At 40.4% G+C, this 26,388-nt stretch overlaps 1 protein-coding gene across 2 annotated transcripts in view; it reads right to left on the bottom strand.

The window, feature by feature from the left end:
- Positions 1-26,388, bottom strand: part of LOC144498874 (low-density lipoprotein receptor-related protein 5-like) — a 172,970-nt gene that overhangs the window by 7,410 nt on the left and 139,172 nt on the right. Inside the window, exons 11-20 of one of the 2 annotated variants that reach the window (XM_078220687.1) lie at positions 24,061-24,245; positions 22,668-22,991; positions 20,289-20,491; positions 17,310-17,521; positions 16,378-16,568; positions 12,833-13,042; positions 11,777-11,902; positions 10,296-10,532; positions 3,649-3,759; positions 2,411-2,647 (exon numbers count right to left, since the gene is read on the bottom strand). In XM_078220687.1, coding sequence (XP_078076813.1) covers positions 2,411-2,647; positions 3,649-3,759; positions 10,296-10,532; positions 11,777-11,902; positions 12,833-13,042; positions 16,378-16,568; positions 17,310-17,521; positions 20,289-20,491; positions 22,668-22,991; positions 24,061-24,245 — 2,036 coding nt within the window. Of the gene's footprint in view, positions 1-2,410; positions 2,651-3,648; positions 3,760-10,295; positions 10,533-11,776; positions 11,903-12,832; positions 13,043-16,377; positions 16,569-17,309; positions 17,522-20,288; positions 20,492-22,667; positions 22,992-24,060; positions 24,246-26,388 lie in introns of both variants that reach the window. The other variant, XM_078220686.1, reaches the window with a different exon arrangement.

The raw sequence follows: 26,388 nt of genomic DNA, 5'->3' as shown, positions 1-26,388 counted from the left end.
ACATCATAGCTGGTCTGACTGTAACTTCAAGTTCGCATTCCTATCTACCCCTGATAATCTTTCACCTCCTTGTTTATCAAGAATATAGCCGAAGTTCCAAGACCCACATCCCTCAGAAAAAAAATCTCATCTCTGTTTTGAATTTAGACTTTAGACTAGGTTTTTAGACTAGGTCAATTTAGACTAGGTTTATTTAGACTTTCGACAAGATCTCACATAACAGACTACTATGTAGAGTAAACACGTATGGGATTGCAGGTAATGTCTTGAGATGGATAGAAAGCTGGTTAGCAGATTGGAAGCAAAGAGTTGGCATAAATGGGTCTTTTCTGATTGGCAGTCAGTGACTAATGGGGTTCCACAGGGATCTGTGCTAGGACCCCAGCTGTTCACATCATATATTAATGATGTGGAAGAGGAAACAATGTATCATCTCCAAATTTGCAGATAATACAAAGTTGGATGGGGAGGTGAGCTGTAGGAGGATGCAGTGATGCTTCACTGTGATTTGGACAGGCTGAGTGTGGGGGCATCTGCATGGCAGATGCAGTATAATGTGGATAAATGTGAGGTTATCCACTTCAGTAGCAATAATAGGAAGACAGATTATTACTTGAATATGTGTAAATTGAGAGGTGGATACTCAGTGAGACCTTGGGGTGTCCTCAAGCATCAGTTGCTGAAAGTAAGCATGTGGGTACAGCAGACAGTAAAGAAAACAAATGTTATGTTGACCTTCATAGTGAGAGGATTTGAGTATAGGGTTAGGAATATTTTATAGCGATTGTATAGGGTGTTGGTGAGGAGTATTGTGTACAGTTTTGGTGTCCTCATCTGAGGAAGGGTGTCCTCGCTATAGAGGGAGTACAGCGAAGGTTTACCCGGCTGATTACTGGGATGGCAGGTCTGTCATATGAGGAGAGACTAAGTCAGTTCGGATTATATTCACTGGAGTTTAGAAAAATGAAAGGGGATCTCATAGGAACTTATGAAATTTTAACAGAGTTAGAAAGGGTTGATTCGGAAAGAATGTTCCCAATGGTGGGGTCTATAACTGGTGGTCATAGTTTGAGGATAAGAACTGAGGTGAGGAGAAACTTCTTCATTCAGAGAGTGATGAATGTGTGGAATTCACTGCCATAGAATGTAGCTGAGGCCAAAACATTGTTTGATTTCAAAAAGAAATTGGATAAAGCTCCAGGGGCTAAAGGGATATGGGGAGAAGTGGGATCAGGATATTGAATTCGATGATCAGCCATGATCAAAATGAATGGTGGAGCAGGCTCGAAGGGCCGAATGGCCTACTCCTGCTTCTAGCTTCTGTGTTTCTATAATGTGGAATCTCACCTACCAGGAGCTAAGCTGAAACTGCTTTAAAAAAATTCACATGAATGGGCAATCCTTTATTTTTAAACAGTGACCCCTAATTCTTGATTTTACCACAAGAGGGAACATTCACCCCTCAGAATTGTATATGTTTTAATCAAGTTGCTTCTTAATTTTCTCAACTCCAGTGAATACAAGCCCAACCTGTCCAACTGTTCCTCATAAGGCAATGCACCCATTGCAGATATTAGTCTGGTAAACATTCTCCGAACTGCTTCCAATGCATTTAAATCCTTCTTTAAATAAGGAAATCAATACTGTACATGGTACTCCAGATGTGGTCTCACCAATGCCCTGTATAACTGAAGCTTCCATTCTAATGCAAGATCAAATCTGACTGCAGTAGCAATATGCTTCCACATCTTAAAGTGCCAACTTAAGTTGGGGTGTAGCTCCATGAATTTCATGGTACCTTGCCCAGTTGGTCATTCCCTTCAGTTCAGTCTATGCAGAGTGCGTTCTGACCATGAGAGAGCGTCACATTGATGTCTGGTCCTGTCTTCACCTGACTTCTACAAATACACATTTTCCCACCTGGGTCATAGAAGGATTGGCTGATTTTCCCTCTTTGTAGCAGCTAATTGCTGTCCCAGCTATGATCAATTAATTCAGGACAGATCAGAAATTAAAATCTTAATTATACTGAATAATAATACAAAAGATCTCACGTAGTCAAGCTATAAAATCCTTCTAGACATCCATTCTAATTGCTTTTCCGAACAAAAATAGCTCAGCCAGTTGTCTATTAGTGAAAAAACACTAAAATAACAAGCTTTGAAAATGTATTAACTCACATTTATAAAACATAATATACGAGGCATGCATACCTATTGCTAGTTACTGGCATTGTGTAAACATAATTTTCTCTAAATTATAAGACAATATTAGAGGAGCCCAGGGATGTTATTTGTTAATTTGTACAATATTGTTCAGAAACATACAAATTGCATCTCATTTAGAATCAATCATGCAAAGCAAACACCAAAATCAATTATCATCAGGGATAATATGGAGGGTTCCTTACCAGTGAAAGTGCCATGCTGTGAACTGCTGGGAGCAATAAAATTTAGGGGAACATGTGGGGCTCCACTGATATACTCATGTGGAAAAGGTCCATTGGGCCCCTTGTAGCGGCGACAGACGACGCGCTGACAGACGAAGTACATACCACCCATTACAAAGAGTGAAAGGATTATACCAATGACAGGTCCAATTGCACTGCTATGAGACTGGAACTCATTCACTGAAGCTTTAGCCAATTCTGCTGGGAAGATTTAGTTGAAAAGTCATTTCAAGATGAACTGAATCATGATAAATAAAATCAGAACATATTAACATTAACGTCTCCAAGTGAAGCAACTAGTGTACAGCAATATGAAAAACACTTTTGAGAAAAACGGAATGTCAATTTTAAACTGGTAAAATATGAGCCTGGCTGTGTTGGTAGCACTCCCAGCTCGGAATTAGTTCAGGAGTTCATTGTATAAACAAAATTGTCACTTTAGCGCAGGAGAGAGGTTTTGGGAACAAAATATTAAATCAAGATCCAGTCTGTCTGGAAGTATAATTAATATCCCATGACACCATTTAAAAAGGAAATAGTGCTATCGCCAACATTACCTCCTCAACCAGTAACAGTTTAACTTCATCCATCTCATTAACTGTTGGTGGGACCTTGCTGTAAATAACTTGTTTGCTATACGAAGCACTTCAATTGGTTGTGAGACATTACTGGGAAGTTTTGATGATGTTAGAGAGTGTTATTTTTATACTGCAGTAATAAAATGCGTAATTTTGCTTTTTTTCAAAATTAAATATTTATCTGTAGATCACCAATAGGGAAAGCAGGACATTTAGTGCATATATTTACACAGATACATTGATTTGACATACATATAAATGAGCCTCAAGTGAAATCCTGCAAAGATTGCATCTGCTTTAATTTAGTAGCATTCCAACTCGAGCCATAATGAGAGCTGTTGTGGAAAATGGAAACATATTGATGCAGTAACATCTGTGTGCTGTACCTAGCCAGGGTGAGTGAAGCAGAAACTGGGTGTGGAAAAATTGGAACTTTCCATTCATCATCTTCATGGTCACAAGTGTATCAAAATAAAAATGACTTTTTAAAAAAAAATGTTGGATCATCTTTCAAAAGAAAGCTTTACATGTTCTGCTTCAAGAGCCAGAACATGTTCTTCTCAGTGCATCCCAAGGGCCACTGAAGTCCAAAACCCATTAAGTGGATGAACAGATACTAACCGCAAAGTAGTTCGTCTGACCCATCATGGCAATCAGGAAATAAGTTGCAACGTTGCTTCTTCAAGATGCACTGACCACTGTTGCAGCGGAACTGGTTAGGATGACAAATCACTGGAATTGATGGAAAGCACAGTTATATACCAGCCAGTTTTGAGAACAGTTTAAACATTTTGAAATCCTGGAAACAAACAGGTTAAAACTAGCCAGCCTGACATTTTCTGTAGCTCAAATGGAGCAATGCAAGAAGTTTACTAGAATTATATTGCAGCAAGATGAATAGCCATTAATAAAAATCAATAAATAGGGGCATGCACTTTCAGTACGAAGTACCGCTGAAGTAAAATGCTGCTGGTTAAGAGAAAGTAGGCATTTTGCTTTTATTTTCAATTTTTTTTTCTGAAACCTGTCATTTTGAAATTGGATGCACATTTGTGATCAAGCCTCAATCATGAGACCAAAAGAGAATAACTTCACCAGAATAGTGCTACAGACACCTTTCTTGATGTTGATATCACATTATGGAAATTTAGTGATATAATAGTCCCTGAACACTTATTTTGACATTGTTCAGGAAGGGACAGAATGGCCATCTGCACCATTTCCAAATGAGTCACTTTGTAGCTATCAGCGGCTGAACATCTCAGTGATAAACGGGGATGTGAAAAATAGCAAGTTTACATGTGACCGGAAAATAAAAGCATCCTACCTTCTCTGTACAGGTTTGTGTTCTTTATTTGTACAAAAAAGGTTGGAACATACATCCGAAAAGCATTCTCCCATACACTTCCCTTTTTCCTATTAATGCAATTTATTAAGCTTTCAGAACAAACTTGATTTGAAGCAGTTCCGAACCCTTTTCTAGAACCACAAATCTTTCAGCAAGCGAATCTTTGAGTACTCCTTCTTTCAGGTGAGCATCTTAATATCAGCAAAACACCATAGGAAGTCCTGATTTTGCATCTAGCAGCAAAGGAATGGCACATGCTTTCCACCCCACTAACAGCTTCCCACAAAGTTTATACAGGCTTTTGAGCGCAACTTTCTCAAATCTAGCTCTGATCCAGTGTGACACCCTTTACTGGGCTTCTACAGCACACGCTCTGGGCAAGGCTCTTCAAACTATCAGATTGAAGAATCTCATGGAGTGAGGCAGAAACTGAAGCAGAAAGTTCAAATTAATTTTAAATCATGTACAGAAAGTGAAACAGAGGTTGGGAAAGAGAGACGGATTCAGAAAGAGATAAAAGAAGTTAAATAAATGGAAACATTTCTAACATGTATTTCCTTCTGAAGAAATATAACTCAAATTTCTAACATGACATTTTCAGGGCCAGAGAAGTTGTTTGGAAGTCATTATCATTCATCAGCTGTAAAAAAAAAAATCACTTAATCTTGAATTCACCAACCCTAACATTTTCTGGCTTTTTTAGTGGGGAACTAGTAGCAAGTACCCTTAATCCATTACATGTTCTAATGCCAATTTTATTGGTGAGGATTATTACAGCACACCCTGTAGAAGAGGTGGCTACCTCTGACCGCAACTTCTGTATTGCACATTTAAGGGATATGGGGATAAGATTGGAAAGTGGAGTTGGCGAAATTCAGCTTTGATTTTACTGAATGGCAGAGTAGGCTTAAGGGACCATTGAACATAAAAGTAAGGATGTTATACTTCAGTTAAACAGGGCATTGGGGAGACCACATCTTGAATTTTGCGTGCAGTTTTGGTGTCCTTACTTAAGGAGGGATGTTAAGGCACTGTTTAAAATTCGGGGTCACCTTTAAGGACAGAGATGAGGAGAAATGCTTTTCTTTCCCGGGTTGTGTGACTTTACAACTGTGCCTCAGAAGGCGGTAGAAGTGGGGTCATTGAATATTTTTAAGACAGAAGTAGATTGATTCTTGTATTCTAAAGTAATTGAGGGTAGGTAGGAAGGAACGTAGAACTTGAAACATAAACAGGTCTTATCGAATGGCGAAGCATGCTCAAATGGCTGAGCGGCCTATTTCTGCTCCTATTTCGTTTGTTCATATGTTCGTATAATCTATTTGTGCTCCTATTTCTTTTATGTGCTTATATAATTGGGCATGTACAGATGCCCAAAGTTACCTTTTGATTCTCTCTGTTATAATGGTGAGCAATGACAGCTCACCTTATTCCTACAGCACTGCAAAATCCAGGCCAATGGGACTGGTGAAGCAAACTGAAGCATTGCAATACCTAGTTTCTACCACTAGATGAACTCTAATAACATAGCACTCAAAACACGGGTGATTTGCCTGAAAGTGTCAAATTCGCGTAAAAACTGGAGTAAATCCCAGTGGTCTTTACAGCAGGAATTTCAAAATGAATCTCCCACACTCTGCATTACAGAGTGCACTAGTATGAATCCTGCGAAAATCAGGGGGTGGGTCCTATTCCTGCTGGAGAGGCCAGCAGCATAGCACTGAGCGGGCCACTGCACATCCGCCGATCTGTCACAGCAGAGATCGGTGCATGCGCAGTGGCTCTGCACTAATCGGCCTCCCGATTGCTGGCCAACCCCGCATCGCTGGCCCTCCGCCCCCACCATGACCCAATCTAACCAAACTTTTGGTTATTCCTCTTAATCTCTCCTTTCTCGGCTCAGCTCTTGTTTCTCTAGGCCACCCCCCCTCCCCCCACATCTCCCAAACGCAGCGCAGCAGGCTGGGAGAACCACCCCCACTGTTTCTGAGAAATCCGAGGCTTAATTTGGGAAAAAAACATGTTTACTTCAGTGCAGACTCGATGGGCTGAATAGTCTCCTTCTGCACTGGAAAGATTTGATGATTAATGAAATGGCAATGCAATGTGTGGGAAGATGATTTCATTAGCAGCAATAGAAATGTACCTGTGAATCACATCCATTTGCAATAATAATCATTTAATGTAATCAAGGATCTAATGTGTACTCAAGTGTGGCTCTGTGGCAATCTTTGGAGAAAGTATCTCAACTTGAATTTTGAACAAAAGAACCTAATTCAGGGTTATAAACTATACTTTTAAAATTATTTCATGGAATGTGAACGTCCTTTACTGCTCTCAAGAAGGTGGTGCAGAAGAGCTGCACTCTTGAAACGCTGTAGTCTGACTATTGTAAGCACACCCACAGTGCTGTTAGGAAGTAGGTTCCAGGATGTTGACCCAGTCACAATGAAAGAATAGTGAATTAACCCAAGTCAGGATGGTATATGGCTTGGAGGGAAACTTGCAGGTGGTGGCGTTCCTATGTATCTGCTGCCTGTGTCCTTCTGGTGGTAGAGGTTGTCAGTTTGAAATGTGCTGCTGAAGAGGCCTTGGTGAGTTTCTGCAGTCCATTTGTAGATGATACCCACTGCTCCACTGTATGTCAGTGATGGAGTAGTGCCAATCAAGCGGACTGTTTGTACTGGAGGTGTTGAGTTTCTTGAGTATTGTCAGAGCTGCACTCATCCAGGCAAATGGAGATTATTCCATCACACTCCTGACTTGTGTTTTATAGATGGTGGGCAGATGATGAGTCAGGAGTTTAGTTGCTACAGAATTCTCAGCCTCTTTTGTAGCTAGAGTATTGATCCAGCTGGTCCAGTTAAGCTTGAGGGTGGCACGGTAGCACAGTGGTTAGCACTGCTGCTTCACAGCTCCAGGGTCCCGGGTTCGATTCCCGGCTCGGGTCACTGTCTGTGTGGAGTTTGCACATTCTCCTCGTGTCTGCGTGGGTGCTCCGGTTTCCTCCCACAGTCCAAAGATGTGCGGGTTAGGTTGATTGGCCAGGTTAAAAATTGCCCCTTAGAGTCCTGGGATGCGTAGGTTAGAGGGATTAGTGGGTAAATATGTGGAGGTAGGGCCTGGGTGGGATTGTGGTCGGTGCAGACTCGATGGGCCGAATGGCCTCCTTCTGCACTGTAGGGTTTCTATGATGTCTGGTCAATAGTAACTATATTGATGGTGGGGATTCAGCTATGGTGTAATACTACTGAATGTCATGGGGAGATGGTTAGGCTGTCTCTTGTTGGAAATGATCATTGTCTGGTACTTGTATCACACATGTTACTTGCCATGTATCAGCCAAAATCTGAATGTTGTCCAAGTCTTTCTGCATTTGGACATGGGCTGTTTTAGCATTTAAGCAGTTGCAAATGGTACTGAACACTGTGCAAATCAGTGAACATCCTCATTTCTGACCTTGTGATGGAAGGGAGGTCATTGATGAAGCAGCTGAAGATAGTTGCACATAGGACACACTACCTTGAGGAACTCCTATAGCAATGTTCTATGGTTGAGATGATTGGCTCCTACAATCACAGCCATCTTCCTATGGGCGGCACGGTGGCACAGTGGTTAGCACTGCTGCCTCACAGCTCCAGGGACCTGGGTTTAATTCCAGCCTTGGGTGACTGTCTGTGTGGAGTCTGCACCTTCTCCCCATGTCTGCGTGGGTTTCCTCCAGGTGCGCTAGTTTCCTCCCACAGATCAAAGATGTGCCGGTTAGGTTGATTGGCCACGGTAAATTACCCCTTAGTGTCAGGGGGATTAGCGGGGTTATGTGGATTGATATCGGTGCAGGCTCGACAGGCCGAATGGCCTCCTTCAGCACTGCAGGGATTCTATGATTCCTTCATGCTAGCTACGACTCCAACCTGTGGGGAGTTTTCCCCTCAATTCCCATTGACTTCAATTTTGCTAGGGCTCTCTGTGACCACACTCAGTCAAATGCTATCTTGATGTTAAGGGCAGTCGCTCTCACGTCACTTCTTGAATTCAGCTCTTTTGTTCATATCTGGACCAGGCCATAATGGGATCAGGAGCCAAATATCCCTGGCAGAATCTAAACTGAGCATCGATGAGCTGGTTATTACTTTGTTGGTACTGCTTTATAGCACTGTTGACAACAACCTTCCATTTGTGTTGATGATTGAGCCAGACTAATGGGGGTGGTAACTGACTGAATTAGACTTATCCAGCTTTTTGTGAACAGGACATACCTGGGCAATTGTCCACATTGCCAGATAGATGCCAATGTTGAAGCTGTACAAGAACAACTTGGCTAGGGATGCAGATAGTTCATTCGCATGCCAGTGAGAGGGCAAAACATTCCTGCAGGGAAGAATTTCCATGTGCCAAATGACTATAGGGTAAATGCACCAATATTGCACTTGTCCCAAAGAAAAATGATTGCAGGTTGCAATTAGGACTATAGCCCAATTACACCAATTCTTCAAACGCAGCTTCCTATTGAGACCACAGGATATCAAATTTACTATTTAACTTAAATCCATACTGCTGTTATACTTAAAGGTAAAACTGGCACAAAATGAGTGAACATGGTGTGTGCGCATTGAATAGAGATAACTTGAAACCTTAACAAATTCAGTTAGGTTTAGAACTATAGATTGCTGCTGGAGTACCTCATTACTGGCCTTACCATACAACTAACACATTAACTTGATTTTTACCCTCACTTCTTGTTACTCCTTTTAACTCCTTTAGAGACGTTACACAGTAAGAAGTCTCACAACACCAGGTTAAAGTCCAACAGGTTTATTTGGTAGCACAAGCTTTCGGAGTGCTGCTCCTTCATCAGGCGAGTGAGTTGTGTTCACAAACAGGGCGTATACAGACACAAACTCATCAAATATCCTGAGTTTGTGTCTATATATGCCCTGTTTGTGAACACAACTCCTCACTCACCTGATTAAGGAGCAGCGCTCCGAAAGTTTGTGCTACCAAATAAACCTGTTGGACTTTAACCATAGAAACCCTACAGTGCAGAAAGTGGCCATTTGGCCCATCGAGTCTGCACTGACAACAATCCCACCCGGGCCTTATCCCCGTATCCCTATATATTTACCTGCTAATCCCTCTAACCCTCATATTTACCCACTAACCCTTCTAATCTACGCATCCCGCGACACTAAGGGGCAATTTAGCTTGGCCAATCAACCTAACCCGCACATCTTTGGACTGTGGGAGCAAACCAGAGCACCCGGAGGAAACCCACACAGACACGGGGAGAATGTGCAAACTCCGCACAGACAGTGACCCGAGCCGGGAATCAAACCCAGGTCCCTGGAGCTGTGAAGCAGCAGTGCTAACCACCATGCGACCGTGCCGCCCCAGGTCCCTCTGCACAGTAGTATGTTGTAATTTTTCACCGTTTAAATAATAGTCCATTTTACTATTATTCCTTCCAAAGTGGATAACCTCACACTTACCAATGTTGTACTCCATCTGCCAGATCCTTGCCCACTCACTTAGCCTATCCAAATGGTGTTGTGAGACTTCTTACTGGAATTATCTGACGCCAGGAAGATTGGATCAAGCTAACCATATTAAGCGTTCTTAGCACATTTGTTTCACTTTTTTGTTTTGATCTAAGACTGCCCGAGATGCCACTTCTAGTTGCTTTCCACTGGAAAGGAATCAACCTGTTTAGTGTGACCCAAGACTCGTAACAGTTGGACAGAAAATGCCAAATGATTCCTTTACTGACAAAGAAGATAAACCCAACATTTATTTTTTGATGAAGAAGTGAATTTGAAATTCAATTTCAACAAGTAATTAAAAAATAGTTTAAACCACAATATCCAAACAAACACACACTTGAAAAGTAATAACTGGTTAATAAGATTAAAAAGAAAGTTACCAGCACAGTTTTCCTCATCCGATTTATCCTGACAATCCACTTCACCATTACATCGTAAACGTCCATCAATGCATTGGCCCTTTTCACACTGAAAATGGTTGACGGAACAGATTGGGCAGTTTTCTTCATCACTATCATCATCACATTCTGGAAAGCCATCACAACGCCATGCCATTGGGATACAATCAATCTCTCCAGTAGCACATGTAAATTGTTCTGGTGAACAGGTTGGTGGTTCTGAAAGAAGGTGAGTATTATTCAGAATATGCTTTTCATTGTTGATGTTTTATACTTTGTTTTACCCAATGAATGTAGATGTTAGACTGGAATATCAGAAAGGATTCATATCGGAATCTGTACAATTTTTCTTTCATTAGCACTTCTCAAGCACTCATTTTCTGTCCTCCCTTCTTGTCCTTTTTGAAGGTGCAATACATGCTTGAATATTAATGTTTTTATTCTTCTTAGGATGTGGGCATCATTGGCAAATCCAGAATTCGTTGCCTATCCCCAGTTGCTCTTGAGAAGCTGGTAGTGAGTTATCTTCTCAAACCATTGCACAACATGTTACAAAAGCATTCTCATGACACTGTTGGGCAATGAATTCCATGATGTTGATCCAGCAATGAGGAAGGCATGACAATCTATGTCCATCTCAGGATGGTGTATATTTTGAATGGAAACTTGTAATTAGGATTCCCATATGCCTGCTGCTCATGTGCTTCTAGGTGACAAAGGAAGTGGGTCTGGAGATGCCGTTGAAGACGCCTTGGCATTGTATGATGACAGCACCATAGTCTCCATTTGCCATTCTTCATGAGTGAGACAAGAGGCTAAGGTCGGTAATCTCATTTCAATAAATTTTAATATAATTAGTGGGCTTCCCCATCATATCATCCCCCCCCTCCTCTGCCGATATGATGTCACATTGGTGAGGTTTACAACTGCTTTTAAAAACAGGAACCAGGCAAAGGGAACCCACCGGGGTGCACATAAATAAATCCCCTGGGCAGAAAGGGACTTGCCCAGGTAGTACACTACCACTGCCCCCAGCACTGTCCCTCCAGGAAAGCCATTGGAATGGGAAATGTTTCCTGTTTAAACTCTCTTTGTCTCCCTGGTAGGTAGGGCATCCCGCCATCATTCACACCCTGGAGGGTAATAACAAGGCGGATAACTTAACACAAGTCCAAACTGAGGTCTGACTCTTTACTTATAGATGCGGAGAGGACAGAATTTAAAATTCTAATTCCAACGTTTAAGTGAAGGGATTCTTTAAAGATACATTTGCTCGTAAGCAATACTGGTGTTTACCTCAGAGATCATTTAGCCCAAATGATCAGGATTAAGTCACTCTGCTCTTCAATTGAGGTTGCAACGTGGAATGATTTGTCATAGACTTTCAAATGTTACAAAAAATAGGATAATGTACCAAAGGAAGGGATTTAAAATGATAAAATGGCAGTATATAGGTACAGTACCTCCACATGTCAGTAGGTTTTGTAACAACACCAAGTGTACAGGACAGGAGCATCGTGGTGTCCCATCACCTTTTGCAATGCAGATATGTGAGCAGCCACCATTATCACGGGAACAAGGATGTGAACCTGTCAAAAGATTACTCATGACTTTTAATACCATTAGTAAATGCTTCAGATCCTTATCCTGCTCCAGTGCATCACAGAGTCAGGTTTACAAAGCAACCACTTCAGGTCACAAGTGAAAGTGCTGGAAAACAAGCGGCAGGATGAAGGCAGCTCCACCATTAACTAATTATACTTAGGATGTACAGATTGTTCCAAAAGATCATTCTGAAATTTTAATGCAGCAATACATTTGATTCCTTGCTATTCAACGGCTATTCACCAAGAAATTTCTTTCACTATTTTCATGCATAAAGTGCAAAATTTGCAGGCAGTATAATTTGCATTGAAGTTTTTATTAAAAGTTTATTTATTAGTAGGCTTACATTAACATTGCAATGAAGTTACTGTGAAAATCCCCTCGTCACCACATTCCAGCGCCTGTTCGGGTACACTGAAGGAGAATTTAGCATGGCCAATGCACCTAACCAGCACATCTTTCAGACTGTGGGAGAAAACTGGAACATCCGGAGGAAACCCACGCAGACATGGGGAGAACGTGCAGACTCTACACAGACAGTGACTCAAGCCGGGAGTCGAACCCAGGTCCCTGGCGCTGTGAGGCAGCAGTGTGTCACCATGCTGCATTGGCATTTTGTGCACCGTAACTAGCAGCAAACCATGATAAACTGGATGAGGTGAATTGCACAGGTTGTAACAACACAGTGTTGCGTCCTGATACATTTTTGGCTACTCTCACTGCTGTGCAAGTTTTATTTTCTTTGTAAGCAATGATTGAAGGGAGCAGTTTAAAATGATAACACTTAATTACATCCATCAGCAACTGTTGGACGACATCCATTTACAATATTTCCCTAGCCATGTTTTGTGATATCACAAAATCTGTGCATTTGTGATAGAAAATTTCAACAGTATTAAACGAAGAAAACTTACTGAATTCTTCTACATCCAGTTCTTCCACTGCATGGATGCCAGTAAGGTGAACTAATCTGCCCTGAATTCGTGTCCGATGGTCTCCATTAATCTTTTCTATGCACTCAATCATCTGCTGCTGACGATCAATCCAATAAATGTAATCACCAAGTATAGCGAGCCCCATTGGCTGAAGGATGCTGGAATCTTGCAATGTCAGTCTGTTGGCACCTAAGTAAATTAATCAAATTCCTTCTTTTAAAATGTCTTCATGCATGTCATCAAAACACTGCATGAAACTATGCCCGAATTATATACGCAATAGCACCAAAACCAATGTTTTCCAAGAGCAGAATGTGGATTTGCACCCGGGACGTTCCATAAACAAGTTTCTTTCAGGAAAGGGCAAGACTGGAAAAAGAAAGATCAGATTGCAAGTCAACTGGCATTCCTTTCATATCCCTCCTAGCAGCCAAAAGGGTAGGCTTGACAAGTGTTAGTGGTCTTCTGCTTGTTGTCCAACATTAGAATATGGGCAAACTTCAAGAGGGAAAGGGATTAAGTACAAATATTTGCAATAAATGAGAGGATTTTCTTTATGATTTAGTGTATAACCCCATTGCCATACGTAGTACAATGCCAGTTCAACCAGCAAATCAAGTTCTATTCCAGGTTGGAACTGGATTAGTTAATATCAGGCAGAGTAAAAATGGAGACTTGTAATTGGCCTCAATGGTTCTGTAATTAGCAACATGAAAATAAAGTATCAGTTATGGTTCTGGATTCTGAGCACTACCTGGTTCAAAAGTGCATTTACATGGCTATTAGATTTGGGCCTGAATTTTTGGGATGGCGGGGGCAAAAGAGCAGGTGGGGAACATGTCCATGCCGACTCCAACAGCCTCAGTGCTGTTTTATGCTGTAATGAGCGAAGATTGCACAAGTTGGGACTTCCAATCCTCGCTAAAAAGGAAGCCCCTCGTTAGACAGCTGGCAGCCAATCAGCTCTCCAGATCCTTCAGCAAGCATGATGAAGTGTTCAGAAGGGAACTGCACCAACCATCTTCAGGGCACTGAGCTTTAAGGGGAGGAGACGCTCCCAGTCAGATGAGGGCTATTGCTGGATATGCAGGAGAACAATCTTCTGAACTCATTTTCTGCTGTCGTGGAGGCTGCTTGCCTTATCCAAAATGGCGCTGGGATCACAGATCCGGAAGTGCCGCCCCCATTTCCAATGTATGCGATCTTTACCGGTAGGGGCAGGATGTGATTCCCACATGGGGAAATCCAAACCCAGCAGGGCCACGCGAATGCCGCCTTTATGAGTGAAATTTAAAAGGTGTTTGATAATGATGATCAAAATTTAAATATTCAATATTGTTAAACATGCTAACACAGTACAAGCGCAGGCATGTATAAAGATTACTTGAATAAAGTACCAGACATCAACTATTAGCACTAAATAAATCAACAAAAATGCAGATTTTATGTAGGAGCAAAAATTCCTCGTTATAACCTGTTGCATTAAGTTTACCAAAACTTAATACTTTTTTGAATGGCTCAACATTAATAAAAATAAGGCAAATGTTCCCAGGTATCAACTATGAGTCAGAACATTGTGGGTTCAAATCCGACTCTATACACTTGAACACAAATATCTAGGCTGTCACTAGAATGCAGTATCTTTAGGTAACAGTAAACCAAGGTTCCTGATTGCTCTCCCAATTGGATGCAAAACACCCCATGGCACTATTTTGAAGAAAAAGCAAGAGATTATCCCCAGTGTCCTGGCCAATATTTGTCCCATAATCAATTTCAGTAAACCAAACTGACGAGTGATCATTACTACGTTGCTGTCTGTGTGAGCTTCCTGTGTGCAAATTGACTGCCACTTTTTTTTTCCATTGCTATATTTTCTATACTTCAAAAGTTAGTTCTAAAGTGCTTTAGAATTTTCGGAAGTTGAGAAAGGTTTGACCCAATGGGTAAGTAAAAAAAGTGTGGATTTTGAATGACTGCCAAGTCACAAGTTCAATGAACTTATTTTACAAATAATAGAAGCAGATTTTATTTCATAAACTTCCTGCAGGTGAAAAATGTCAAGTGACATTTTACCTAATCCTGTTGTCACATATGTACAATGTAGAGTAACCAAGGATTTAAGATAAGCTCCTGCTTCTAAGAAAAACAAGTCTTCATATTGGTTAGAGCTGACAAAGTAAACATCTGCCCAATCAGAACCACGATTAAAATTTCAAAAGGAAGCAAAAGTTTATTTAGCAACAATGGTTTTTTTCACCACCGTGGCTCAAGAGCTGTTATTACTGACTTAATCAATTTTAACATGAGGTCAGCTGAAGTGGCTTTGTCTTTGTACTGTATATCTGTCCTGAATTATGTGTTAAATGCAGCACACACTGATACAGAATACAATATAGTGCTGGCAGTCCACAAAGTACACAAGAATAGTCCGCTATTGTTTTTTTTCCACCACCAACACCTGCTTTAAGAATTTTTCCACACTTTCCGTTTTGGGTATCTCGTATCAACATCAAACAATTATACGCCAGGTATTTTGGATGCAACATAAAACGTAAAAGGAACCATCTTCAGTACCAAGAATCTGCCTCAGCTCGAATCTCAGGTGAGTACCTCCTACTAACTTATTTCCAACTGTTGTGTTTCCTCTCAGAGTAAAATTACTGCCAAATTAGGGCCAATTGGTGTCAAATTAAGTGCAGTTTAGTGCTGCAGGCCCATACCAACAAGATATTGAGTGGAGATTACCAAACTCATTGTAAATATGACCCTATAGCCAACAGGCTTTCATCCCATCATATTCCATTGCATAAATGATGATATATTACATTACTTACTAACTGATTCTAACAGGACTATATCAATTCCAATGTGCCCTGGTAAGATAGCTCTTTGCTGGTATATTGTAGATAACAGCCTGCATGTTACCGTGAGCAATCTTACCGCACAAATGTTTCACGCAATCATATCAAATTCCTCTCCCTCTATTGTAACGGAGGCATTAATCCTTTTTAAAAAGGCTAAAGCTACTTTTAAAATTACAAAAAGAGGAATATGATCCAAACATGTTCAACATCACTATGATATCATCACTTACTGAACTTTTGGGACAATAAACCTTGTAAAGTTATCTATGTTTGGATATGAACTTGCTGTTTGAGTCATTATTCATTTGGCGACATGATCAATTTAAAAATCCTCTTTGGTTTTTTTTTTAAACTATCCAAGAAAATTGAATATTTCAAAGTCAAGTGTTCCTGAGTCACCGACAGGCAGAATTCCGCCAAAATTAGACTAGATTTTTCTAGTTTGAACTCACTGGTTCTGCCAAGCTATACAAGAAAGATCAAAGACAGACAGATATTATTAAAGATGGATTTCAAAGTTTCACTAAATACAGCTGTGGAAACTCAAAGCTAGAAATCAGTTTTCACTTCACATTTTCAGTAGTATATTGGAACAGAGCTTCATTTTATAGAAGACAGAACGAGTACATTTGAGAAGGATTGTGGAGATCTCAAACTTACCAGACAAATCACTACTTTCTATGCGTTTCAGATCTGCGTCAACCCAGAAAAGTTTCCCCAGTTTGTTATCGATTGCCAAATCAACAGGTCGGATCAATCCAGTTGAAAATAGTACCTCCCTTTCAGTGCCATCAAGCGCTGCACGTTCAATCTTTGGGGACCTGTCCTGCATGTTTGTGAAGTACATATACCTGCATAACATTTTTAATACACAACAAAGGGAGGATTAAAATTGAGATATTGCTGCTAGGAAACCTAGGCCAGAATTCTCCGGTCTCGCACACCCCACCAGCGAGAACGGAGAATTTGGCACTCAGCCAAATCTCCATTTGCAACAACAGAACTGGAGAATTCCAGCCGCAGGCAAAATCGGAGAATTCCGGTCATCGTCTCACACAGAAAGTCAGCATCTTATTACAGTTACTAAAATGAGATTTTTAAAATAAGGGACAAATCAAAGCTGCAACAATTCTTAAGAGTTTCACTAGCTTGGTTAAAGGTTATCTAGGAGAGAATTGGGGTAATTGAGTCTGGAGGTGATAAAAATAATGAGCGAGTATTTCAGTGGAAATGAAATAAAGGATAGCTGCAAAGGATGTCATGAAGATTGAAATAAATGGTCTTTGTGAATGAGGTTATAGGGTTGGAAATTCAGTTCAGGGCCAAATAAAGTTGTGAAGAGTCTGGTTCAGTACCAGATTGTGGCTAAGCAAGGGGTTGGAGACAATATTGAGGTTATGGACTTTGTGCTTCTCGGTATTTACGTTCAGAAACATCTGGCTCATTCAAAACTGAATGCTGGACAGAGTGTCTGACAACACAGAAGCAAAGGAGGGATCAAGAGAGTTGGGACAAGGATAGGTGAATTAATTTAAGTTAACTGTTCAGTAAGCTTCACTTCAATAACAAACACAAAGAAGAAAATGAGTTACCCTCTTTCTGCATTCACAACAATAGCTCTTGGACGGTCATGTTCTCCACGAAGAACTATGCCAATGGGCTTTCCGTTAAGCCTATTAACGTTGATGCTGTTGGATGTTTCACAAGTCCAGTAGACAGTCCGACTGTAGATATCAAGGCTTAAGTCATGAGGTTGTATATCTGAGTTTTGGCTTTGATTTGGCCCAGAAACAACCACAAATGCCTAAATAAATAAACAATAAATCAGGGTCAAAAAATTAAAAACATTTACTGGCTAACCATTTAATGTACATAATGCCAGAAAAGTGCCACGGCACCCTTACAGCAACAGCTTACATGCATAATCTGTGCTAGCTTTGAAATTGAATTATTTTCCCTTGAATTGAAAAATACACAATGATACATTACATTTAAAAGGCATTTTTGTTGTCCTTTCTTTTAAGCACATTATAGCTTCAAACTACAGGATAGACAGATATGTACAGTAATAGTTTTGTGTGGAGTTGCTTCTCCCATTAGCAAGATGCTCAATGCCATAATTCCAGTTATGAATGCAACAGAATTTCAGATCACTAACTAATGCTTTTAGGTCTCTGTTGCAGTTCAACTGAAACAAAGTCACATAGTCTGCATGAGGGAACCTTTTGAAAGGTCGGTTCAAAAGGTCCTCTTCATGTCTCCCCTCTCTCCATGCTAAGGCACGATACCTCAACCACACCTTATAACCCCTTGTGCCCTATAATCCAAGATATTCCTCCTCACCCATCCCCTATGGCCCCTTAATCTACTATACACTGTATAAAACCAAGGAATCCTATAGTGACGATATGTGTAACAAAAGCAGTCACGATAAAATGTGTTAAACAGTCATAAATTAATAACCTTCCACTTCCTTTGGAAAAAACTCTTTTCTCCTACAGGCCAATACAAGTTTCAATTATCCAAATGCTGTGAAGTATCAACAGCAGAAACTGCAAGCACCTGAAATCTATTCATCTGTGTAAATAAACGCTGTGCAATTGACAGAATAGATCATTAAGAGCCATATTGTCAATCAAGCAATATTTTTCTGTGGCTCAGATGTTTCAGTACAGCATTTCGAATACTTACAGTTTCTGCTATTGGTATGTTAAAGGGTCTAGATTATTGACACATTTATTGGTTTGCAGGAAAAACGTTTTTTTTTTAAAAAGTGGAAAGCTATCAATGAGTGACTTCTTTAAAAAGCTGTTTTTTAAAAAACACATTCTTTGGCAACTACGGGGTTAATTGGTTCTATCCAATGTATCATGGTGAATTGGCATGGAAGTGCCATAGATTGGCTTGGGGGTATGAGGGGCCATAAGAGTTAGGTGGAGAATACCTTGGTTTAGGGAATGTGTGAGAAGTGAGGGGATGTGTAGGCTAAAGGGCCTTACTTTGTCCATAACAACAGGGACAGCACCGAAGTGATCTTTTTAAACAGCCCACCATGGCAACTGGCAGCCCCGTAGCTGCCTGTGAACATTTTCCTGGGTCTCCCAGTGTGACTGCAGCCCACACCTGCAATCCCCCATAACCCAGACGGAAAACCCTGTCTTTCCTGGTACTCTCTCCCGAGGCGGGCAAAGCAAGCTGGGAATTTTCCTGACTCCTGCCTTGATGATGAAAATCCAGTTCATTGTGGGACTAAAGCACATTGAAAAGTGAACTATTGAAACCATCTCCAGGATAAATACCTTATGATGCTTTGAAAAGCAGCAAGAGGTGTTCAGAGCTCAGGTAAGTTCATAAAATGTCAAATGTAAGGATGATCTTACAGAGAATGAACGTAAGAGAATGAAAGAGAAAAAGTTCCATTTATACAGTACTTTTCACGATCATCAGACATCTCAAAGTGCTTTACAGCCAATGAAGTACTTTTTTATTTTACATGTAGTTACTGATGTAATATAGGATATACAGCAGTCAATTTGCACAGAGCAAATTCCCACAAACAGCAATGTGATAATGACCAGGTCAGTTATTTTTGTGATGTTGCTGGAGGAATAAATATTGGATTGCAGCTAACTTCCCTGCTTATTTTCAAAATAGCATGACTGGATCTTTTACATCCTTGTGGGAGGGCAAATGGGGCTTTGGTATAACATCTCATCCAAAAGATGATAGTTCAGCATTCCCAGAGTCCCGGACCGAAGGATAACCTTGATCTTTGTGCTCAAATCCTGGAGTGTGAATTGAACTCAGAATATATGGGACTGTTATCATAGATGAATACCCAAGGATAATACAATTTAGGTTAATGATTCTTATGTAAGTTGTTACTGAACTCGGTACACTACCAGCTATAAAATAATTTGAAAAGCAGGACACTCTTGCTTACTTTAGAAACATGCACGTATTAGAAAGATAGATACTGAGGACTTTCCTGATGTCTAGTGGGTAAATGCAAGAAATGGCATGATACTAAGCAAGACAAACCAGGGAGGTGCTAGATTTTGCCTCTATGCTGTACTGAGATCAGTGGTATCAGTTGGATAGAGCAAGAGGTCCAAATGGGCAGAAAATAAAATTAACCACATCTCCTGTTTCAGATTGCAATTTTGTAATCCTGATGGAAAGTGGGCAAATGTGAAAGCCAACCAAAGACAGGATAAAAGCAAATTACTGCGAATGCTGGAATCTGAAACCAGAAGAGAAAATGCTGGAAAATTTCAGCATTTCTGGCAGCATCTGTAAGGAGAGAAAAGAGCTGATGTTTCGAGTCCAGATGACCCTTTGTCAAAGTTCGATAGGTTTCATTCAGCCAGCTGACATACTTGCAAAAATGCAAAATGGATGAGTTACCACTCTGAGGAACTTTACAACTGTCGCATCATCCCTATGTATCAATGCGAGTGAAGAAAATGAGAGAAAACTGAGAAGAGGGCGGCTGAAACACATTTATTTGAAGATAAACACTAATTTCATGGTGGTAGCACTGTTTTTGAAAGATTCCATCTGCCACTTGCCTGAGAACCATCATCTCTTGCTCTTTTGATGACATTTTGACGTCCATCCACCCAGTAAATCAACTTGTCAACAGCATCATACTCCACTGCCTTCACATTACGCAAACCATGTACAGGCAATATTATATCTGGACTTTGGTGTTCATCCAACACCATGCGACTAATTGCAGTCTTCTGACTGAACAGCAAGAAGTTAATGGGTGCTAAAAGAGCAAAGACAAATTAAGCACATATTATTAAAAAGTTATCGGTATCAAGTATTTCTACAATGATCTAATTGCTACAGGCTAAGCTTACAGGATCATTACTGCTAAAGGAAATCTAATTGCAAAACAATGAAAATGTTGGCCTGGATTTTGGGGTAAAATCAGAAAGTTGCCATGGAGTTACCCTTCAGGAGCTTTTCTATACCAGTATTTCACCAAGAAGCTCAGCATTCAGATAAACGGCTGGGCTGTACTGTAAGTGCTGAACTTGTGATGGATATCAACCAAATACATGGGAAAATGTCAGGACTTGTCCATTCAAGTGCAAGTACAGGACCTTGGTGAGACCACATTTGGAATATTGTGTGCAGTTCTGGTCACCTCACTATAGGAAGGATGTGGAAGCGCTGGAAGGAGTGCAGAGGAGATTTACCAGGATGCTGCCTGGTTTGGAGGGTAGGTCATATGAGGAAAGGTTGAGGGAGCTAGGGCTTTTCTCTCTGGAGCGGAGGAGGCTGAGGGGAGACTTAATAGAGGTGTATAAAATGATGAAGGGGATAGATAGAGTGAACGTTCAAAGACTATTTCCTCGGGTGGATGGAGCTATTACAAGGGGGCATAACTATAGGGTTCGTGGTGGGAGATACAGGACGGATATCAGAGGTAGGTTCTTTACGCAGAGAGTGGTTGGGGTGTGGAATGGACTGCCTGCAGTGATAGTGGAGTCAGACACTTTAGAAACATTTAAGCGGTTATTGGATAGGCACATGGAGCACACCAGGATGATAGGGAGTGGGATAGCTTGATCTTGGTTTCAGATAAAGCTCGGCACAACATCGTGGGCCGAAGGGCCTGTTCTGTGCTGTACTGTTCTATGTTCTATGTTAAGTGTTTTGTAAATGGTGTAATCAGTCAAATTATTGCTAAACAATTCCTATGGTACTGAAAATTAACAAATGTGGAGTCTCATTCCTTTGTATTTTGATTGTTGGAGGTTTTTTTAGGTGCAAACAATTTTTACTTTTTCTTTCTCCTTTACCTCTTTTATTAATCGTAAGCAGGGCTCTCTGGTCCCGCTGGCAGTGCACCCCTGCCTGCAGGTTCCCCAGCGGCATGGGGTGGCTTTAATGGGAAAATCCCATTGACAGCAGTGGGACCCGAGAATCCCGCTGCCAGTCAACAGCGCACTGCCTCCCGCCGCCGGGGAATAAGCAGCTGAGAGGCTGGAGAATCTTGCCATGATCACTGCAATTATCCAAACAGAGTTTAAATATGAACTTTTGAAGCAATATTTTAAACATATTAAGTTATTAAATCCTTTGACAACTGAGTGGTATAGAATGCTCAGGGTGAATGAGATTATATTTCAGCTGCAACCCGGTGAGTAAACTGAACAGTAACGTCCAAAACATGGGATACCCGTTTTAGAACGGGGGCGGCACAGTAGCACAGTGGTTAGCACTGCTGCCTCACAGCGCCAAGGACCCGGGTTCGATTCCCGGCTGTGTGGCGTTTGCACGTTCTCCCCGTGTCTGCATGGGTTTCCTCCGGGTGCTCCAGTTTCCTCCCACATTCTGAAAGATGTGCTGGTTAGGTGCATTGACCCAAACAGGCGCCCGGCTGTGGCGACTAGGGGAATTTCACAGTAACTTCATTGCAGTGTTAATGTAAGCCTTACTTGTGACTAATAGATAAAACTTTAACACTTTAAAGAAATATAGTCATTTAACTTTACATATACTGGTAACATTCCTCCAAAATACTTTCATAAATTTGCAGGTTGTCTGAATCATTAGTATTTAATATTTAGTAACTTTTACTAATTATGAAATAAAAGAAGTGCTGGAGAAACTCAAGTCCGGCAGCATTTCTGGAAAGAGAAACAGATTTAATGTTTCGAGTACAATATGCCATTTCTTTGGAACTTAGTTTATTTCAGATTTCCAGTATCTGCAGAATTTTGCTTTTATCTTGTTAATTATGCCACTTTGTAAACTGAAGTAAATACTGCTGACACACAAAATGGGAACTGCTATTTATTACTTTTGTTCTTAAGTTATAATCCTTGCATTATTACAAATGACTGACTTCAATAGCTTGAAAAGAATTTTAGTAGCTCTGAAACTCTATATAAAATAAACTTAGTGTTGGAGTAAGATAAATAAAGACTTACAACTGCAAGTCCTGTTGTTATCATCAAGAAGGTAATGGGATGCACATCCACATCTATACCCAGTTGGCACAGCAAGACAAAGATGAGAACAGTGACCATTGGTTTGCACACATTCATTCCAGCCATCTTGACGTGAAGAATGAAAAACTAGGATGTCCATCACATAGTCCAAATGTCCCTGAATAAGAGTACGGTTTTGCCCATTCATCTTGTCAGCACGCTCAATACTGCGAAGATTCCAATCAGTCCAATAGATGTAATCTCGGTACTGTGTTAATCCAAAAGGGTGAGGCAGATCATCAGCTATGATTTCACGCTGTTTTCCTTAATTGATGAATGACAAAATATTAGATTTTGCAACCAACTCAGCTGAATACATAAAAAGTACAATTAGCAATATTTTATAAGTACATTAGTAACATCTCCTTTCTATGAGTCATTTCAGAACTGAAGCCAAGAGGGCAATGTGGAATTGCATTGCCATTTTGCCCTGGTATTGGTGCATTTGGAAGATGTTCCTCACTTGGTTTTGCACAAGCTTCAATTGGCTCAAAAACCATGGTTTAATTTTATTTGCTCTTTAAAGAAATTCAATTCTGATACAATGCACTGAAAATGGCTGACTGTTTCATCACTTCTTAATCTAAAGAAATTGATCTTAGATGGACACTGGAAAGCAAAACTTTGAGTTCTGCTATTTTCCATATAACATTGATGTGAGCAATCATGGAGCCAAATTTTCCTTTTCATATTATCACTAACAGTAATGCACTTGAGCAAACAAACAATAAATCATTAGAATCTTAGAGGTTTTGAGATTTGCATCTATTCAAGATTATTAAGCATGCAAACAATAACATTAGTTACTCTAAAAGAAAATATCAGCTGAAGAATGTCACAGAAACATGCTGAAAGAATTACAGATAAAGTGCGTGCTTGGAACAAAATATAGAAGTGTTTTCTTCATTGAAAATATTTGCCAAGGAATTGTCCAAGAAATAATAGATGAAGTACTTTGAGTAATCATACTCAGAAGAATTGCAACAGCAGTTCGTGGCCCCAAGTTCAGAAGCACTTTCTTTGGGAATTGGTATAAACTCCCACACATATTATTGGACAACATCAAACTGAAAATGACAATGCCGTGAATAGTTGGCCTCAATTGATAATATGGTATGTAAAATGCTTTGAATTAAAAATGTACAACTGTCTTTTCAGTGGTAAATTTCAGAAACAACTCAAAAAGCATATTAACAAAGCTTATCATCAGCCAAATTCCACACAGAACCTTTTATAAGGCCATATGTTCCATATTTAAATAATAAATAATCATGACAGATCAAAGCACTTATTCACAAGTTACTTCAAAACCAAGTTTGGAATTTCCTCTTACCTAACATATTTGAAGATTCAATCATTGATGTGTCCAGGTCAGTCCAGTAGAGCCTTTTCTCCACATAGTCAATAGTAAGTCCATTGGCACGGCCCACTCTGTCCACCAGTGCAGCACTATTGGCACCATCCATGTGGGCACGGACAATTCTTGGCTTACCACCCCATTCAGTCCAGTACATGTATCTGGCGTAGGAAAACAGTTATCAAAACACTTAGCAGGGTGCAACAAGTCACTGAACAAAAGATCCTGTATTGTCCTAACAGCCTGATCTTATGAATAAGATAAGAGTTTTAACAACACCAGGTTAAAGTCCAGGTAAAATGGACTTTAACCTGGTGTTGTTAAAACTCTTACTGTGTTTACCCCAGTCCAACGCCGGCATCTCCACCTTATGAATAAGATCAGTGACTTCGAGACTATACATTTTTCTGGGTTCAAAAATTCATCAGGTTTCCTGTTCATATAACAAACGAACTTTGAGAAACCATTTTATTTCATAGCTTTCACATAATTAAATCTTTTAATGGCAGTTCACGTATAAAAACACAGAAACTAGAAGCAGTAGGCCATTCGGCCATTTGAGCCTGCTCCATCATTCATTTTGATCATTGAATTCAATATCCTGACATAAATTTTGCATGTTTAAAGCATAGAAAGTTAATAATGTTCTTTATTTTGTTCAGAAGTGCAAAGTATTTTTGTGTCTAATGTAATAGGCGTTAGTGCTATGAATAACTGATGGAGGCAATGGACTTCCAGTATAAGCATCAAGTTCACCAACATGCTGCTTCAAATCCATTCTCAAAAAAACCACCTTCTGCTGATGCAATGGGATTGTTTCTACTCCCTTTTGGCATTGCTGAAGAAGATAAACCAAATTTGTACACAACTTCAGGATATCCTGACGTGTTTCACGATTATTACGCAGGGAAACATGGGCACATTTGTGCACCTATAAATCCCAAAACCATGAAGAGATAAATGACCAGATCTGTTTATTATGTTTTGGTTGAGGGATAAATGTTTGCCAGCACATTGGGAGAGATCCCTGTTCTTCTTCAAAAAGTACACCGGGAACTTTAACCTGTACACAAGAGGAGGGACAGTGCCTTGCCTCACCAGCTCATCTGAAGAAGGCACAAGAAAACAAAGTGTACCTCCTATATTGAGGTACAAGTCTAAATTATATACTCAAGTCTCTGTCATGAGGCTTGATCCTATGACCTTACTTTAGACTTGGTCAGGAGTGGTATCACTGAGTTAAACTTAGCACCTCGAGACAATGGTGATATGCTGACAGATTGCCACAAGTTTTGTACATCCTGCGTCCAGTAGGAAGTGAAATACCCAAATAATTTCACAGAAGATTTTCAAAAGCGTTCAGTAATCAGAATTTAATATCTGTTTAAGTACAACCCTCAAGAGCCTAACTTTTGAACAGATTCTTATTTCCAGATTATACAAACACAGTGGATCTTTGTTGATACCAATTGTGTTGTCCTCTTGACACGATTGCGTTTTAGGAAGATGGTTCAATAGTACAATTGACGACACTTTCATAATAGCCATTTACAATAGATAAAACCTTGAATTCCAAACCAAGGCTGCTGTGGTCAATGGCAAATTTATTGTTCACTACATTCACTCATGCAGATTTGTCTGAACAGTTAATGTCTGCGGCACGGTGGCACAGTGGCTAGCACTGCTGCCTCACAGCGCCAGAGACCTGGGTTCAATTCCAACCTCGGGTCACTGTCTGTGTGGAGTTTGCATGTTCTCCCTGTGTCTGTGTGGGATTCCTCTGGGTGTTCTGGTTTCCTTCCACACTCCAAAGATGTGTCGGTTAGGTTGATTGGCCATGGTAAATTGACCCCAGTGTCAGCAGGATAAATATGTGGTGTTACGGGAGTAGGGCCTAGGTGGGATTGTGGTGGGTGCAGACTCAATGGGCCAAGTGGTCTCCAGCTGCACTGTAGGATTTCTAGAATTCTGTAAGTAACTGATTTGGGATTCAAAATTACCTTTCGTGTGCTGGAGGTTTAGCTCAGCAGGAATCAGCTGATACTACCAATGAGCCTGAATCAAGATACAGTGGAATTCCAAATTCAGTTGGCTCCCCTAGCACACTACACTAAAACTGCTCACAATATGGCTGTAATGTACACCATGCTACAACTTACAGCTGATACAAGCAGCAGGTGCTAACGGAACTCGGTACTTAAGTTTTTATGTCTTTGACATAAGCTAGCCAGTTATAATGGACAAAACACCTCTACAGCTTAATGGTATATCAAAATTCTTATGTCTATGTGTTCTTAATAAAAC

This window comes from Mustelus asterias, chromosome 9 (genome assembly GCF_964213995.1).
Source record: "Mustelus asterias chromosome 9, sMusAst1.hap1.1, whole genome shotgun sequence".
Classification (NCBI taxonomy): Eukaryota; Metazoa; Chordata; class Chondrichthyes; order Carcharhiniformes; family Triakidae; genus Mustelus; species Mustelus asterias.
The sequence above is the reverse complement of the archived record's forward strand: the minus strand, read 5'-3'. Positions and strand labels throughout refer to the sequence as shown.